Genomic DNA, 17,462 nt, shown 5'->3' on the forward strand with positions numbered 1-17,462 from the left:
AGCTGCCTTGTCACTGCAGCTGGATGCCAGCCAATCCAGAACGCTGCCAAGAGTAACTGAGCTTCCTTAAGAGGGAGGCAACAGTTAAAAATTCTGGGACAGCTGCATTCATCTAGGCGTGGCTTTCCGATCTGACTTGGACAGCACAGATCCTGGGCCAACGGGCAGTGGAGGCGAGACTTAGGCAGCAGAACCTCCCAGATGTCAGAGTTGGATCTGATGGCCCCAGGGCCACTGCCCACCATCACCACTCATCCTCTAGCCCCTGTCAGCTCAGACTCTGGGTCAACCAGCTCCATAGAAGAGGATGTGGGCTTCCTGGGAACGCCAGTGGAGAAGACTGACAGACAAGACAATGACCAGGCAGAACAGGGAGTTTCCAGTGGTGAAGTGGAGGAGGAGATCCTATGTGACTTCTGCCTTGGGGCGAGCAGAGTGAGGGCAGTGAAGTCCTGTCTAACTTGCATGGTGAATTATTGTGAGGAACATCTGCGGCCACACCAGGAGAACAGCAAACTGCACAGCCACCAGCTGACCGACCCAGCAAAGGACCAAGACCTGCGTACCTGCACTGCCCATCACAGTCCACTGGTTGCCTTCTGCTGCACTGACCAGCAGTGTATCTGTCAGGAATGTGGCCAGGAGGGGCACAAGGGTCACACTTCAGTCTCCTTGGAGGCTGCCCGCAGGGACAAGGAAGTGAGTACTTGGGATCTGACCCTCTAGGGAGGGTGGTGGAGGATGGTACTCCCAGTTTTGGACTACTGACATCTCTTTTGTGTTCTGAATGCATAGAAAAGGAGGTTAGCCTCAGTACCTCACTGCTGTTGGTTCAGTGTAAACACCTAGCACCTTTGTCTTCATAAATTGCAGCTTCTGTGTTTCTGTGCTTTTAAGTTTCCTAGTATTTCTCATGTAGTTTTTGGCAATGCGTATTTGGGAGTGGGGTGTAGAAGTTGGGAGATTTGGGAGTGAGGAGTAATGTTTCCCTCTGGTGGGATCTACAAAGCATATCCATTATTAATGAAATGCAGATCTTGGCAGAAATTCAAGAGAAAGAGTAAAATGCCCAAATGTATTTATCCTATACAAGAAGTCAGTAAAAAACAAGAAAACAAAACAAAACCCCTAGAATGTGAAATCCAAGAACTTAAAAAAGGCTATGATAACAGAATTTGAAACTTATATCTAGGTATAATGTCAAGGATAGCTTAATTTATGAAAAATAAAAGTTCCTCAGCAGCTAGAGACATCAGGAGAGACTGAGAAGCACCTTGCTCAAATTTTACTTCCATTAGATAAAAAACATATATTAGAACACCTTGTTTTTGCTTTTATTTTATTTTTTCTCTTAAAGCTGAGCATCTAGAGTCCTTGGGATTGATTTAGCAGTGTGATACACTTCGTTTCTCCTACTGTGACTTTACAGAAAGCTCCTTTTTTGCTCAAGACTAGTGGTCTACCACTTGAGCAACGGTGCAACTTCCAGCTTTTTCTGTGATTAATTGGAAATTAGATTCTCACTGACTTTCTTGCCCAGGCTAGCTTCAGATCTTAGTCTCCTGATTAGCTAGGATTACAGGTATGAGCCACTGGTGCCTGGCCCACATTTCTTACATACACACTCACGATAGTTCCCTATTTGCATTATTCCATGGCTGACAAATGATTCAGGGCACCAAAGAGCATTTCCTTCCTTCTTTCTTTCCTTCCTTCCCTCCATTCTCTCTTTCTCTTTCCTTCTTCCTTCCCTTTTCTCTCCCTTTCTCCCTCCCTCTCTCTCTCTTTCTCTTTCTCTCTCCCTTTCTTTCTCTCTCCCTTTCTTTCTTTCTCTTTTCTTTCTTTCTTTCTTTCTTTCTTTCTTTCTTTCTTTCTTTCTGTCTTTCTTTCTGTCTTTCTTTCTGTCTTTCTTTCTGTCTTTCTTTCTGTCTTTCTTTCTTTCTTTCTTTCTTTCTTTCTTTCTTTCTTTCTTTCTTTCTTTCTTTCTTTCTTTTCCCTTTCTTCCTTTCTTTATCTCTTTCTCTTTTCCTTTCTTCTTTCTTTTCTTTTAGCACTGAGGATCAAACTCAATATCTTAAAACTACAAGACAAGCACTCAACCATTTGAGCCACTCCCCACAGCCCCAGGAGAGATTTTGGGAAGAGGAGTTTCCTTGTCTGGGCATCTTGTCTGTGCCTGTCTCTAGACATAGATTATAACTGTTGTGGGAGTTTGGAAAGCTTTGTATTCTAACCATCAATGAGTCACTGTTTTTCACCCAGAAAGTCATTTGTCAACCATTTCCAGTGCTTCCGGTATCAGGATGTCCTGTCCAGAAAGTAGGTAGATCAACAAAGGAAACACTGTGAAAAATAAACTTTGTTGTACATTGTCATTTGCAAAGTGATTGTTTTAGATCTTCCCATTCAATCTTCAACAGGGTGAAGATTTTTTTTTTTTGTCAGTCCTGGGCTTGAACTCAGGGCCTGGGCACTGTCCTTAGACACTCTTTGCTCAAGGCTAGTGCTCTGCCACTTGAACCACAGCGCCATTTCTAGCTTTTCTGTGTATGTGATACTGAGGAATTGAACCCCGGGGCTTTGTGCATGCTAGGTGAGCACTCTAACACTAGGCCACACTCCCAGCCCCAAAGACTCTTAATATCTCACCATGCTTGTTCAGTTATATACAGTTGAGTGAGACTTGGAATGAGATATGGAGGCTTCTGGAAAGCTATCTCACTGGAAATGGGAGGGAAGGATCCAAAAATCATAAAATTTTAACCTTAATTTAAAAAATTTTATGCCAAAACTCTTAATTAGAGATATTAACGTGAAGTGTAATGGTATTTCCCCTTGGAGATAATATCTGAATTTTACCATTTTTTTTTCTAAACTGGAAAAGTAGTGCATGTAAAAAACATAAGCTGGGTGCTGGTAGCTCTCGCCTGTAATCCTAGCTATTCAGGAAGCTGAGATCTGAGGATTGTGGTTCAAAGCCCTTGTGAGACCCATATTTCCAATTAACTCAAAATTAATTAACTAAAAAGCCAGAAGTGGCACTATAGCTCCAGTGGTAGAGCATTAGCCTTGAGGACAAAGAGGCTCAGAGACTGTGTCCAGGCCCTCAGTTCAAGCCCTGCAACCCATAAAATTCATCTCCAGCCTAGAGGTATGGTTCAGGTGTTATAGCTCCTTCCTAGAAAGTGTGAAATCCTGAGTTCAAACTTTAGTACTGAAAAAAAATCTCCACCAAGCAGTGCAGTGGGAAGAGGTCTGGATCCCTCTCCAGTCACTCTTGTCAGGTGGTAACATTACCTATAATTTCTGTTTCCTTTAGAGATGTACCAGCACAGATACAACATAAAATTTAAGTGTAGGAGCCTAAAGCACCTTAGAAATTAGGGTGATAATAATTTGTGCAGGAGGGACTGTATCAGTCATGTGTAGAGTCCCAGATGCAGATATCCTAGGATAGTAGAGCTGTGCAAAACATCTGGATGAGAGGCTGTAGAGGTTTTATGCCCAAAAGCAATCATGATACAAGTATTGTGCCACAGCCCCACACTGGAGACCTCTCTCCTATATAATTCAGTATCCTTGTTTCAGCTCAGAGAGCAAGCTTACTCTAAGGCCCAGTATACTAAAGTGGCTCCACCAAATTTTTGGAGCCAAAAAATTCTTGCAAGGAGCCTAAGAGACCAGCCCAAGAAATGAGGTTTTGAGAGGGATTGTTTTGAAATGGTTATTACATATACCCAGTGTTCTTTTCAGGTAGACCCAGCTTTCTGCAGTTACTTGCTAAAGGATACTTTGAAGCTTTTTAAGGGCTAATTACTCAGGCAGGGATGTTGAATACCAGAATTTACAAATTACAAGGCTAGCTGGGAAGACTCAAGGCAGCTACATCCTGCCTAAGTTTCCCACAGTGATATTCCTCATTAATCAAGCCCTTCCTGAGCTCCCATGGTTGCCACTAGCTTTGCCAGTGGCTGACAGTAAATGTTTGTGTGTGTGTGTGTGTGTGTGTGTGTGTGTGTGTGTGTGTGTGTGTGTGTGATGGGGCTTGAATTCGGCCTGGGCACTGTCCGTGAGCTCTTCAGCTCAAGGCTACCACCCTACCCTTGAGCCAAGCCCCACTTCCTATTTTCTAGAGGTTAATTGGAGATAAGAATCTCAGATCCTTTTGTGCCTGGGCTGGCTTTGAACCTTGATCCTCAGATCTCAGCCTCGTGAGTAGGTAGGATTATAGGTGTGAGCCACCGCTCCAGGCAGTATATGTTTTTGTTTTTGTTTTAAATTTACCCTCTCCTATTGAAATTTCAGATCTATCAATTTCTAATGGGGACTCAGTACTTCCCTGAATGATGGCTCAACTTCCTGAGAGCTCTTTGGCCTTAAAAGTAGCTGGTCCTGCTGGCTGCTAGCGTCTCTCATTTTCTTCAAATCTTAGGTTTGCTATCATGGAAATGAGACACTGTGTGTATATAGTTTTGTGTGGTAAAATGTGAACTTCTGTGATCACTAATCCTATTTGTTCTTCTCCATGGTTCTTTGACATTATTTAGTGTGAGTACTAGGCTCTACTGTCTACCCTCTAGGACTTCCATTACAATCAGGAAAGAGAACCACATACCATGGTAAAGGACTAGTATGCTAAAGGACTGGCATGATACAACTGCAGCATATCTAAAGAAAGGAATTACCTATGGGAGTGAGAGAAGGGTAGTACTCTTGGAAAAGAGAGTCCTGAGCTAAGGCTTGTCTTTGATATTTGAAGACCACTAGGGTCAGGTCCTGACCTTCAACTTTAGTATTTGGGCTACCCAGGTCAGTACCAGATGCTGACTGAATATGGTCTCCATATAGAGCGACAGCTAACTATTTGAGAGCCAAAAGTCTTGGTACTTGTCTGGGGAGCTGTTAACAAATAGCATTTAGTTTACTGGCAACCAGTAGGGTTGGTATGGAGCTACTGAGGACGAGAGCTTCTCCCAGAAATTCTAAGAGTATCTTTGATTCTGTATTATGTAACATATTTAGCTAAGAGTGTGTCTTGTTTGACCGGATCAGCATGCGGTGAATAGGTTTTGACTGAAGAACGGAGTTGTAGTTTGGGTAATGCCAACAACCAAGTCTCCAAAGGGTGAACTTTATGTGTTACTGACACTATCTGGAATTTTCTTCTTTCTTCTTCCTCCTCACCTTCTTCCTCCTTCCTTCACTTTTCCCCTCTTCCCTTTCTCTTCCATATATATATATATATATATATATATATATATATATATATAGCACAGGCTGGTCTTGAACCTGCTATCTTCTTGTTTTAGTTTTCCAAGTTTTGAGATTATTGGGGTGGATTCGTCCTTGGCTTCTTCTTTCTTCTTAGTCCCTCTACTGTTCTTATTTGCATTTCTCACCATTCTCCGTCCCATTTCCCCTGTAGACCCAGAAGAGGGAAAAAATGTTCTCAGCATAGACATAGATAGACATGTGGCCTTACATTAGAGGAGAAGCTAAATAATTTGACAGTTCAAACAGTAAGCAGTGGGTATGAAGACCCCACACATTCTGCTTTTGTGTAAAAATTGTCATTACCTTGTGGAATGAGGGCAGGCTTCTCTTTCTTTGCTTGAAAGCTGTGCCCCCAGTATCACTGTCCTGCTCTCAGGCAGACCTACCCTGGCCTGAGATGTGTGCATAGGTCATATCTTGGGAAACCCCAAAGCTAGAGTCTAAGGCAACCCATCATTTTCTAGGAACAAGAATAACTGGAGATACAAGTCTCCAAAGTGGCCACACCTTCTGTGGTAATTGGGAGTGCCTTCCTTTGGGGTGATTCACTCTGAAGAGGCCTCCGTTTGCTGCTCAAAAATGCTTCTCTCCTTTTATAGCACTCTGTAGACAGAAGAGAGATACCCCTTTCTGGATATTATGGGTGTTCTTTTAGGGTTTGTTTGGGGATAACTGCCTTAATGCATTCTTATAGCACTGCCTGAGTTAGCTAGGTTCTGGGTGTGTTCCGTTGTGTCTTCCAACACTTGCAAATCAGCAGTTCATTTTTCCTCCCTCTCCCCTGGAATGGGTCATTGCATAACATTCCAGGGGTTCCTCCAAATAAGCTAAATTCCCTCTCACTTTCTCCTTTCACTCCCTTTTCCTACTCCCCACTCTCCAGCATCTATTCCCAGGCATTAGGAGTGAGAAGTCACTGGGGCTATGGGAGCTCTTTATCAGTGACCTATAGTTTGAACAAAGGTTACCCACATTCAGTAGTGGTGTTAGCAACTGCTTCCCTCACTGGGGGTGGGGATGAAGGATAGGGGTAGCCAGAGCCAGTGGCTACAATTCCCCCAGGCTTTGCGGGAGTAATGATCAGATACTTAACTTACAACTCCTGAGCCTAATAGTACATAGTGACTCATGTTTTGAAATACAGACAGAAGCTATTAAAAGCTATTATTGTTGCTTTTCTTTTTCCATTCTTTCTTCTCCCCCCTCTTTTTTCTTCTTTTGTTTTGCTATCTCATGCCCTTGTGGATATAGGTTTTCTGAGGTGACACATATCTTGGCAGAAGTTGTTTAATGAGTCTCAGGAGCTTGGGGTCAAGGCAGGCAAACCCAAGGTTCTCAGCCAAGGACTTACCTTAGTTACTTGCTTTCCAGCATGGAGAAAAGAAATTGATGGAGTGAAGTGCCAGTAGCAGGCACAAAGTGAACAGAGAGCCTCCAGGGTAGCAAGGAAGATGATGATGATGATGATTATGGTGATGACATTGAGAATGAAATATTGATATTTATGGTATACTTACAATGTGCCTGGTAATATACAATCATTGCATACAATATCTTATTTAATTCATTATCTTAATCTTAGGAAGCAAGCACCTTATTATCATCTTAAAGGTGAAGAAATGAGACATTATGTTGTAAAATAATCGGAAATATGTATTTGAAGAAGTGGCACTGGTGGTAGAGTGATAGTCTTGAGCTGAAGAGCTCAGGGACAGTGCCCAGGCCCAGAGTTCAAGCCCCATAACAGACCAGAAAGATATAAAGACATATTTGACCTGAGTGCTTCTAGTGCATACCTGTAATTCTAGTTACTTAGGAGGTTATGATCTGATGATCACCATTTGAGACATGAGATTCTCACCTCCAGTTAACCATTTTAAAAAATGATGGACTTCAGTGGGCAGCTAATTCTTAAGAGATAGAGCCATCCAGGGCAAGGAAACTTCTGAGACTTGGGACCAGTTTGGGAGACTTTTATGTATTTTTAAGTATGAGAAAATAGCCTCAGCTGCTAGGTTGAAAAGCTGAGTTCCCCACTTGGTTATGTAGCTACCGACTATTAGATACTCTGAGGTCAGAATGTCTAGGCTCACTCCCATCGGTGAATACTCAGCCTCCCATAATTGGCTCAATTTTTTTATCATTAATAAAATGGAAATAATCATTTTTGCCCATAATATGGACATTAAGGATAAGAAGTATTCCTTAAGAATGCTTGAAATAATGACCAGCACAATGTAGGTGCTCAGTATTTTTAGCTGGTTTATCTTGAGTTCAGTACCAGAAGAAGGCTGGCATAAATCTAATCCTTTGTGCCTCTAGATAGGTTTTCTGAGGTTAGTTTCAAACTTTCAAGAAGAAAGATAGGACTTGAAGGATGAAAAGTACCCTTGCCCTTAATGAACTCCTTGAGGGATGAAAAGTACTCTTGCCCATAGGAACTCCTGTGTGTGCTAGGTTCCCTCTTTACCTCTCTCCTTCCTTCTCAGGCTGACCTTCAGTGCACCCAGTTAAACATGGAGCAGAAACTCAAGTTGAATGAAAATGCCATCGCCAGGCTGCAAGCCAACCATAAGTCCGTTTTGGTAAGCCTGTCTTTGTGAGTCACTTGTCAGACTTTAGCACACCTCACTGCCACCACAGGGTCAGCAAATGAGAATTACAGACATAGCTGGCCACACTAGCCTCATCTCAATCAGGATTTACTGTTAATGTGATTTATATTTTTTAAACTGGCAAGTAATTTACTATTTAATAATGCAGAGTAGAACAAAGACTAGTCCTGGCATAACAGCATTCTTTGTCTTAACATATGCATACTTTGTGTGTGTGTGTGTGTGTGTGTGTGTGTGTGTGTGTGTGTGTGTGTTATGTGTGCTTAATCAGAGCTCCAGGGATGATACATGATTCTTTCTTCTTTCCATTCTGTATCTGTATCTGCATCTACATCTGCATCTGCATCTGCATCTCACCAGTACTGTGTCCTGGACACTAGGATAAAGAGCTGAGAGTTTTAGGACCAACAGGTAGTACTTGATGAGGCCAGTGGTGTGCAAGTTGCTTAGTTCTAGGCCCTCTGGTTTATGACCACTTTCCGAATGGATTCTGAGGAGGTATAAGTAGTTCCATAAATACCTTTCACTGGTGTTGAGCTAATAACTACCAGTCAGAGAGATTGCAGAACACCTACCTTATGGCAGTGAGTTAGTAGATTCATCTTTGTTGTTGTTGTTCTTGTTGTTGTTGGTCATGGGGCTTGAATTTGGAGCCTGGGCATTTTCCTTGAGCTCTTTTACTAAAGGCTAGCACTCTACACGTGAGCCACATGCCACTTTTAGTTTTCTGGTGGTTAATTAGAGATAAGGGTCTCATGGCCTTTTCTGCCTGGGTTGGCTTCAAACCATGATCCTCAGATCTCAGCCTTCTTAGGAGCTAGGAGTACAGGCACGAACTACTAATGCCTAGTTAGTAGTATCATCTTGTATATTGAGAATGAATGATTGTAACTTTCCATCTCTCTATACACCTTTTTATCCATTTTTATATCTATAAATCTTTTTTTTTTTTTGCCAGTCCTGAGCTTGAGCTCAGGGCCTGAGCACTGTTCTTGGACTTTCTCAAGGCTGGAGCTCTACCACTTGCGCCTCAGCACCACTTCCGGCTCTTTTTTCTATGTATGTGGTACTGAAGAATAGAACCCAGATCTAGTGCATGCTAGGCAAGCACTCTACCACTAGGCCAAACTCCTGGCCCTATCCATAAATCTTAAAAAAAAAAAATTTTTTTTGTTAGTAGTAGGGCTTGAACTCTGGGCCTGAGTGCTATCCCTGAGCTCTTCAGCACAAGACTAGTACTCTACCACTTTGAGCCACAGCACCACAGCCGGTTTTCTGGTGGTTAATTGCAGACTTTTGTGCCTGAGCTTTGAACCACATTCTTCAGATCTCAGTTTCCTGAGTAGCTAGGATTACAGGTGTGAGCCATTGGCACCCGGCTCTGGATCTTGCTTCTTGAGAAATCTTCATGTTGTAATTATGGATATTTGCTTTCCCAAGACACCCTTACGATGGTTCCCATTTTTTTTTGCCAGTCCTGGGGCTTGAACTCAGAGCCTGAGCACTGTCCTTGGGCTTGGGCTTTTTTTTTCCCTCAAGGCTAGAGCTCTACCACTTGAGCCACAGCACCACTTCTGGCTTTTTTCTATGTATGTGGTACCGAGGAATGGAGCCCAGGTCTTTGGGCATGCTAGGCAAGCACTCTACCACTAGACCAAACTCCTAGTCCTGGTTCCCATGTTTTGTCCTGGTTCTGCTTTTTATTTTATTTTGTGCTGGTAATGGGACTTGAATTCAAGGACTTGTTTCTTGCTTGACTTTTTCACTCAAGGCTGTCACTCACTTGAACCATACCTCCGCTTCCTGATTCTTAAGGTGGTAATGAAGAAGGGCAGAGCCAGAAGCCCCACTTACTTTGATGATTCATACAGCTAGGGCACCTAGTGCCTGGTGGAGCATGAAGGATGAGTAAGCCAGGAGTTAGAATGTTTTATCTAATGCAGAGCTTGGATAAGACAACTCTACCCATACCCTCTAAGGTAATAAGCAAAACTTGCCTTTCTAAGGTACATCCTTTTTTTTCTCCTCCTCCTCCTCTTCTTCTTCTTCTTCTTCTTCTTCTTCTTCTTCTTCTTCTTCTTCTTCTTCTTCCTCTTCTTCCTCTTCCTCTTCCTCCTCTTCTTCTTCCTCTTCTTCCTCTTCTTCTTCCTCTTCTCCTTCTCCTTCTCCTCCTCCTCCTCCTCCTCCTCCTCCTCCTTCTTCTCCCTCTTCTTCTTTCTTTCTTTCTTTCTTTCTTTCTTTCTTTCTTTCTTTCTTTCTTTCTTTCTTTCCCTTTCTCTCTCTCTCTTTCTTTCTTTTTTGCCAGTCTTGGGGCTTGAACTCAGAGCCTGGGCACTGTCCTTGGGTTTTTCTCAAGGCAAGTGCTCTACCACTTAAACCACTGCTGGTGCAGTGTTTATGTGGTACCAAAGAATCAAATCTAGGGCTTTGTGCATGCTAGGCAAGCATTCTACCACTAGGCCACACTTCTAGACCTCTCCATATTTAAAAAACAATATTTTTATTGTTACAAAGGTGATGTACAGAGGGGTTACAGTTACATAAGCCAAGTAAAGAGTACATTTTGTCACTCACTCTCTCTGCTTTTTGTTTGTTTGAACTTAGGGCTTTGAGCACTGTCCTTTAGGTAAGGCTGTCCCTCAAGGTTGGCCCTCTGTCACTTAAGCCACAGCTCCATTTCTAGCTATTTGGAGGTAATTTCTCAGGGACTTTACTAATCTGGCTGGCTTTGAAATGAAATCTTGGATCCCAGCCTCCTGAATAGCTGGTGGTTTACAGATGGATTTCTCCATCTCTTTTTTTCACATTTACAAAATAAAAGTGTAATTCAACATTTAGATCTAAATCCAGTTATGATTAATTGTCTGAGAATTTAAAGTATTTACAACAACAAGGAAGCAATGTCTTGCAAACAGTTCTGGAATTCCAGGTTTGTATATAGAGTTGTGTGAGTGTGTGTGTGTGTGTGTGTGTGTGTGTGTGTGTGTGTGTGTGTGTTGGTTACTGTTCAACAGCAGCCTACGCTTTTAAAGTATGTGCCCTTACCTGCTGCTCACAGTGAATAAGGCACTAAGTCTTGTCCCCTCTCCGGTCCTGACAGAGTATCAACTTAATGGACAGGGCTCCTGTGTTCTTATGAATCTCCCACAGGTCTCAGCCCATTGACTGAAAGCTAAGCTACACTACACACTCCTCCTGTGCTTGTTCTGGAGGGTGCCAGTGTTCCCAAGGATTGGTCCAGGTTATGCCTGCTGAGCTTCTGTGCTGTAGGCAGCCGTGTAGGATCCCCATCTTGAGCCATACTTCAAGGCAGTATAGAGGGTTGGTTGTATTAATCCATCTTCTACTATTATAACAAAGTGCCTGAGGCTGAGTAGTTCATAAGGGAAAGGAAGTTTGTTTAGCTTACAGTCCTGGAGGTTTATAAGCATGAGGTCAGCCTCAGCTTGATTTTGGAGAGGACTCTGGGGAGTGTGATGCCATACCCTAAGAATCAAAGCTGTTTTTTTTTTTAACAGTAGAACACTGTTCCCTAATTTATAGCGTTCTCAAATTCACATTTCTGTCTTTCACATTCCAAATTTCACATTGTCTTTCTCCCACTCTGCCCTCACCAGATGTCTGTATCAGAGGTCAAAGTGGTAGCTGAAGAGCAGTTTGGAGAACTCCTTGCTACTGTGAGGAAAGCTCAGGCCGATGTCATGCTCTTCTTGGAGGAGAAGGAACAAGCTGCCCTGAACCAGGCTAATGGCATTAAAACCCATCTGGAGTACAGGAGTGCGGAGATGGAGAAAAGCAAGCAGGAGCTGGCCAGGTTGGCGGCCATCAGCAACACTGTTCTCTTCCTGGAGGTACAGAACTGGGGAGAGTGGGGACATCTATGAAGCTTCACCATGGAGCATCCTTGCTTCATGGATCCGAGGCACCTGTAAGTGCACTGATGAATGGGGTGCTCAGGAAGTCGTAGGAACAGAGAGCAGTGAGTGCTGATTGGTTGGGAGAACTGCTCAGAGTTGAGAAGGGGTTGGATGCTGAGTCAGGTTCAAGGTGCAGAGCATTTCAGGTAGAGGGAAGAGCGTGTGCAAAGACAAAGACATTTGAGGACATACAGCTGACTTGGGGAGCCAAGGTACTTTCATAAGGATTGAGCATGGGATGCTGAGCCCATAATGGCAGGAGAGGTAACAGGACTTGGGGAAGTATCCCACTGTGAAGAACTTTAGGAGAGCCATGATGAGAGCAGATACAGTAGCCATTGCATAGAGGCTTGCCCTGCAGACATGAAAGAATGAAAGCAGAGCCCTGTGTTTTGCAGACATGGCTGTGCCCATTGAGTAGAAGGAATAGAGTGGTAGCCTCGAGCTGAAGAGCTCAGGGACAATACCCAGGCCCAAGGGTAGTGCAGTAGCCTTGAGCTGGAGAGTTCAGGGACAGGGTCCACTCTACCCTTGAGCCAAGCCCCATTTCCTATTTTCTAAAAGTTAATTGGAGATAACAGTCTCAGGTCCTTTTATGTTCAGGCTGGCTTTGAACCTTGATCCTCAGATCTCAGCCTCATGAATAGCTAGGATTACAGGTGTGAGCCACTGTACCCAGTTTTATTTTTAGTTTTGTTTTATTCTTATGCTGATCCTGAGGCTTGACCTCAAAGCCTTGTCATTGTCCTTAAGCTTTTGTGCTTAAGACCTATCACTTGAACTACAACTCTATTTCTGATTTTTTGTCATTTGTGAACTTAAACTCAGGTCCTGGGTGCTGTGCCTGAGCTTCTTTGTGCTCAAGGCTGGTGCTCTACCACTTGTGCCACAGTGCCACTTCTGTTTTATGAGTGGTCAGTTGGAGATAAGAATCTTACATAGACTTTTCTGCCTGGTTCTGCTTTGAATTATGATCCTCAGATCTCAGCCTCCTGAGTAGGTAGGATTACAGGGGTGAGCTACTGGTGCCCCACAGCTTTTTATCTTGTTAGACCATGAGTAGGAATTTTACATCTATTTTCTTTGTGAAGCACACATTCTTTTCATTTATTTATTTATTTATTTATTTTATTTTTTTGCCAGTCCTGGGCTTGAGCTCAGGGCCTGAGCACTGTCCTTGGCCTTTCTCAAGGCTAGAACTCTACCACTTGAGCCTCAGCACCGCTTCCAGCTTTTTCTATATATGTGGTACCAAGGAATCGAACCCGGGTCTTCGTGCATGCTAGGCAAGCACTTTAACCACTAGGCCAAACTCCCAGCCCCATGAAGCACACATTCTTATCAACCCATAAATGTAATGAAGAGAACATCCCAATGTAGGAAGTATGGAACACAAAGCAAGTCCTATTTCCTTTCCTTCAGGAGTACTCCAAGTTTAAGAATGCTGAAGACACTGCTTTCCCTAGTGTTTACATTGGGCTAAAGGATAAGCTCTCAGGCATCCGCAAGGTCATCACGGACTCCACCATGCACATAATCCAGTTGCTGGAGAACTTTAAGGAAAAGCTTCAGGAGTGTGCCAAGGAAGGTGAGTTATTTTCTGGGCTCTGAGCTATGATTGATGTTTGTCCAGAATGACTGGTAGAGAAAGCAAGTGAGAACCAGGAAAGGGAGGCAAGTCAGGATAAATGTAATTTTAGAATCTTATTTTGACTTTATTTTATAATTGAGACCTGGAGAAGTAAGTAACATGCCTCATGCAATTGCATGGCTATTTTTTGACTTGCTTTTCAGGTTGCTGCTGTATTCTAAATGCAATTCAAGTTAGTCTGTGATTTGTGTGCGTGTGTGCGTGCGTAGGTGCATGTGGGTGTGTGTGTGTGCATGTGCGTGTGTGCACCAGTCCTTTGGCTTGAACTTAGGACATATGAATTCTCTATGAGCTTTTGGGCTCAAGGCTAGTGCTCTTTCACTGAGTCACAGCTCCACTTTTGGCTTTACAGTGATTAGTTGGGAATAAGAGTCTTAGGGACTTTCCTGCCTGGATGGGTTTTGAACTCTGATCCTCAGATCTCAGCTTCCTGAATAATTGGGTTACAGGTGTGAGCCATCAGTGCCCAACTTCATTCTGGGGTCTTTTTTCAGCAGATTTTTGTCTGGTTATTAAATATGATGCAGGTTTTTAAGGGCCAGCACGTTCCTGAAAGCCCAGGGAAAGATGACCTAGTTTTTTGGTTCTTCTGACCACCTGGACAGGTGTGCATTCACAGTTATTTGTTTTCTAGAAGAGTATGACATCAGAACTCAAGTGTCTGCCATTGTTCAGCGTAAATATCGGACCTCAAAACCTGAACCTAAAACCAGGGAACAGTTTCTGGAATGTAAGTTGTGACAGCCTTCCCCTGGTAGTTGGTATCAATGCAGGGCATTACTGAAGCTATAGCTACCTTGTCTTGTAGAAGATTCAAGTTGTTGCCACCTCTTGTTTATCCCTAAATGATTTTCTTTAAAATAATAATTAAAACAATTTTTTTCTGAAATAGTTTAAAACTTATAAAATCATTGCAAAAGGAGGACAAAAAATTCCTTTACACTTTTCACTCCATTTCTCCAAATGCTATCGCTTGATATATATCAAAGTCAAGGAATTGATGTAGGTACAATACTGCTAATAACCATGTATAATTTATTTAGATTTCATCAGTCATTCTTCCATTATCCCTTCTTCTGGCCAAGTTCAGTCTAGGAACCTAGCTGTTTCCATGTCTCCTTAGAACTCTTTGTCTGGGTCATTGTGTCAGTCTTTGTTTGTCCTTCATGACCTTGGCACTTTTTCATTTCTAAATCTGGCTTGACCGGATTCCCTTGTGTTGTCATTATGTGATATTGGCCTGAGCTATTAATGTTTTTTTTCCTTTTTAATTTTGATGAGTACTCAGGCTTGAACACTGAACACTGGGCCTTGAGCTCTCACACAGCTTTTTTTTTTCTTTCAAGGCTGGCACTCTACCACGTGAGCCTGTTCATTTCTAGTTTTTCAATGATTAATTGGAGGTAAAGTCTCATGAATGTCTTTGCCTGGGCTGGCTTTGAACTGTGATGCTCAGATCTCAGTCTCCTGAGTAGCTGGGATTATAGATGTGAGCCATTAGCACCGGGGTTTTTCTCTTTCTCTCTTTCTTTCTTTCTTTCTTTCTTTCTTTCTTTCTTTCTTTCTTTCTTTCTTTCTTTCTTTCTTTTAAATCTTACTGGGGACCAAGGTGCCAATTACTATCTCCCTTTTTTCAGCTTCTCAGGACCTCTTGCCCTCCACAGTTTCCTTTATTCTTGCTACCTGATAGAAACACATACATATTTTATAAACAGACATAATGCAAGAACTCATATAACCTGTATTCTGTACTTTAAAATAAAAATTAGACATAATTTTACTGTAATTTGTCTTTTAACATTACAAGTATTTTTGTATTAACTTCTTTTGCATTACAAGTATTTTATGCAATTAACTTTCCTCTTAGAATATTGTCATGAACAATATAATATTCAAAATAATACCTTTGGAAGTATTGTTATTATGGATAGTTAATAAGGAGCCAATTGCAGTAGTCAAGGTGAGACTTTGTTAGGGAGGTTAAATCAAGAGTCTGTAGAGAAGTCGAACTATAGAACTTTCTACTGTCTATGTGTGAAAAGGGATCGGTACAGAGGGGCAAGAATGAAGGAAAAAGAAAAGTAAAAAAAAAAATGCTGGGATCCTGGTCTAGTGGTAGTGTGCTTGCCTAGCATGAAGCCCTGGGTTTGATTCTCTGGTACCACATGCACAGAAAGAGCCAGAAATGGCATTGTGACTCAAGTGGCAGAGTGCTAGCCTTGAGCAAAAAGTGTCTAAGGACAATGCCCAGGCCCTGAGTTCAAGCCCCAGGACTGACCAAAAAAAAAAAAAAAAAAAGGTCTGGGAGTTTGGCCTGGTGGTAGAGTGTTAGCCTACCATGCATGAAGACCCGGGTTCTATTCCTCAGTACCACATACATAGAAAAATCCAGAAGTGGTGCTATGGCTCAAGTGGTAGAACTCTAGCCTTGAGAAAGTTCAAGGATAGTGCTCAAGCCCTGAGCACTAGCACAAAAAAAAGTAAAAAAGTTATTTTGAGTTTAACTTAAGCAACTATGTCTGGAAGTAGTGAAGACCAGACAATAGGGAGAACACAAATTGTTCACTATCTTCCCTTTCTGAAGCCCAAATTAGTTAATAGTTACTGATTTACTTGGTGAACTGAATCAAGAGTAATTTACTTACTGTATTCATTCACTCATTTATTAACAAGTCTGCATATTATGATTGACAGAGGTTTGGGGATATAGGTATTCATCTCCTACATATGATCCATTCATTCATTTAAAAATGTTCAGTCAGTATATAGCATACTGAACTTTAACCATTCCCCCAACCTATATTCTCTTATCACACTCAGAATAATACTACCTCCATTTCCCTATTCTCAGGGAAACAGAGGCTTAGAAAACTGAGAATAGGGAAATGGATGTTTCCTCACACCATCCTGGGAGGCTAACTGGGTTTAAAGTATTCTATCTGAATCAGCTGTCAGTTCCTGAACACTCTCCTGTTCCTTGTTTCCCCAGATGCATGTGACATCACATTTGACCCAGACACAGCACATAGGTATCTCCGGCTGCAGGAGGACAATCGCAAGGTCACCAACACCACACCTTGGGAACACCCTTACCCAGACCTCCCCAGCAGGTTTGTGTATTGGCGGCAGGTGCTGTCTCAACAAAGTCTGTACCTGCACAGGTACTATTTTGAGGTGGAAATCTCTGGAGCAGGCACCTATGTTGGCCTGACCTGCAAAGGCATTGACCGGAAAGGGGAGGAACGCAACAGTTGCATTTCTGGAAACAACTTCTCCTGGAGCCTCCATTGGAATGGGAAGGAATTCACAGCGTGGCACAGTGACACGGAGACCCCACTCAAAGCTGGCCCTTTCCGGAGGCTGGGGATCTACACTGACTTCCCAGGAGGAACCCTTTCTTTTTATGGCATAGAGTATGACGCTATGACTCTAATTCACAAGTTTGACTGCAAGTTTTCAGAGCCAGTCTATGCTGCCTTCTGGCTTTCCAAGAAAGAAAATGCTATCCGGATCGTGGATCTGGGCGAGGAACCAGAGAAGCCAGTGATGTCCTCAGTGGAGGCTGCTCCCTAGATTCCAGGATCCATATTGCAGGCCTTAGATAATCATGATGAGGCAACAACTTTCATGTTAAGGCTGTTTTTAAGGCAGAAATGTTTGCCAATTGTAGCTGGCTTTAAAGAAATGAGTCTGTGATTGAGGCTCTTCTTCGGCTCTCCTTTACTGCAGACAGCACTGTTTTATATATGTTTGAAGTCATTAAATCTAAGGCATCAGTCTCCCCCATAATCTTCTAGTCATATGTAGTCTTCTATTTGCTCGGGTGAATCCTGCACTTCACCCAGAAGTAATAACCAGGATTCTTCAAAACCCTAAAAAGATTGCAGAGGAATAACAATAAATTGAAGCTTCACTGTACATTTCTATATGGCAGACATTGAGTCCTTCCTGTTGAGTAATTCCTTATGCCAGAACCATAGGGGTAATGCTTATTTATTTATTTAT

The 17,462-nt window shown here is 42.6% G+C and overlaps 1 protein-coding gene across 3 annotated transcripts; it reads left to right on the plus strand.

Annotated features, from left to right (window-relative positions):
- The first annotated feature begins 150 nt into the window (after positions 1-150).
- Positions 151-17,462, plus strand: Trim16 (tripartite motif containing 16). 3 transcript variants are annotated; one of them, XM_090349519.1, is made up of 6 exons: positions 151-699; positions 7,764-7,859; positions 11,507-11,740; positions 13,229-13,394; positions 14,092-14,187; positions 16,447-17,462. In XM_090349519.1, the coding sequence occupies exons 1-6, from the start codon at positions 202-204 to the stop codon at positions 17,028-17,030; spliced, it is 1,674 nt and encodes a 557-aa protein (XP_090205645.1). In that variant the 5' UTR covers positions 151-201; the 3' UTR covers positions 17,031-17,462. The 3 variants fall into 3 exon arrangements, with proteins under 3 accessions (XP_090205645.1, XP_090205646.1, XP_090205647.1); XM_090349520.1 differs by having other exon boundaries at positions 14,095-14,187; XM_090349521.1 differs by lacking the exon at positions 14,092-14,187.

This window comes from Megascapheus bottae, chromosome 17 (assembly GCF_031878675.1).
Source record: "Megascapheus bottae isolate mThoBot1 chromosome 17, mThoBot2.hap1, whole genome shotgun sequence".
NCBI classification, from domain to species: domain Eukaryota; kingdom Metazoa; phylum Chordata; class Mammalia; order Rodentia; family Geomyidae; genus Megascapheus; species Megascapheus bottae.

Coding starts and splice junctions, on each gene's coding strand:
- Trim16 (XM_090349519.1), top strand. CDS start 202: ATGTCAGAGTTGGATCTGATGGCCCCAGGGCCACTGCCCACCATCACC. Junction 7,860..11,506: donor CCAACCATAAGTCCGTTTTG/GTAAGCCTGTCT, acceptor TGCCCTCACCAG/ATGTCTGTATCAGAGGTCAA. Junction 11,741..13,228: donor ACACTGTTCTCTTCCTGGAG/GTACAGAACTGG, acceptor CCTTTCCTTCAG/GAGTACTCCAAGTTTAAGAA.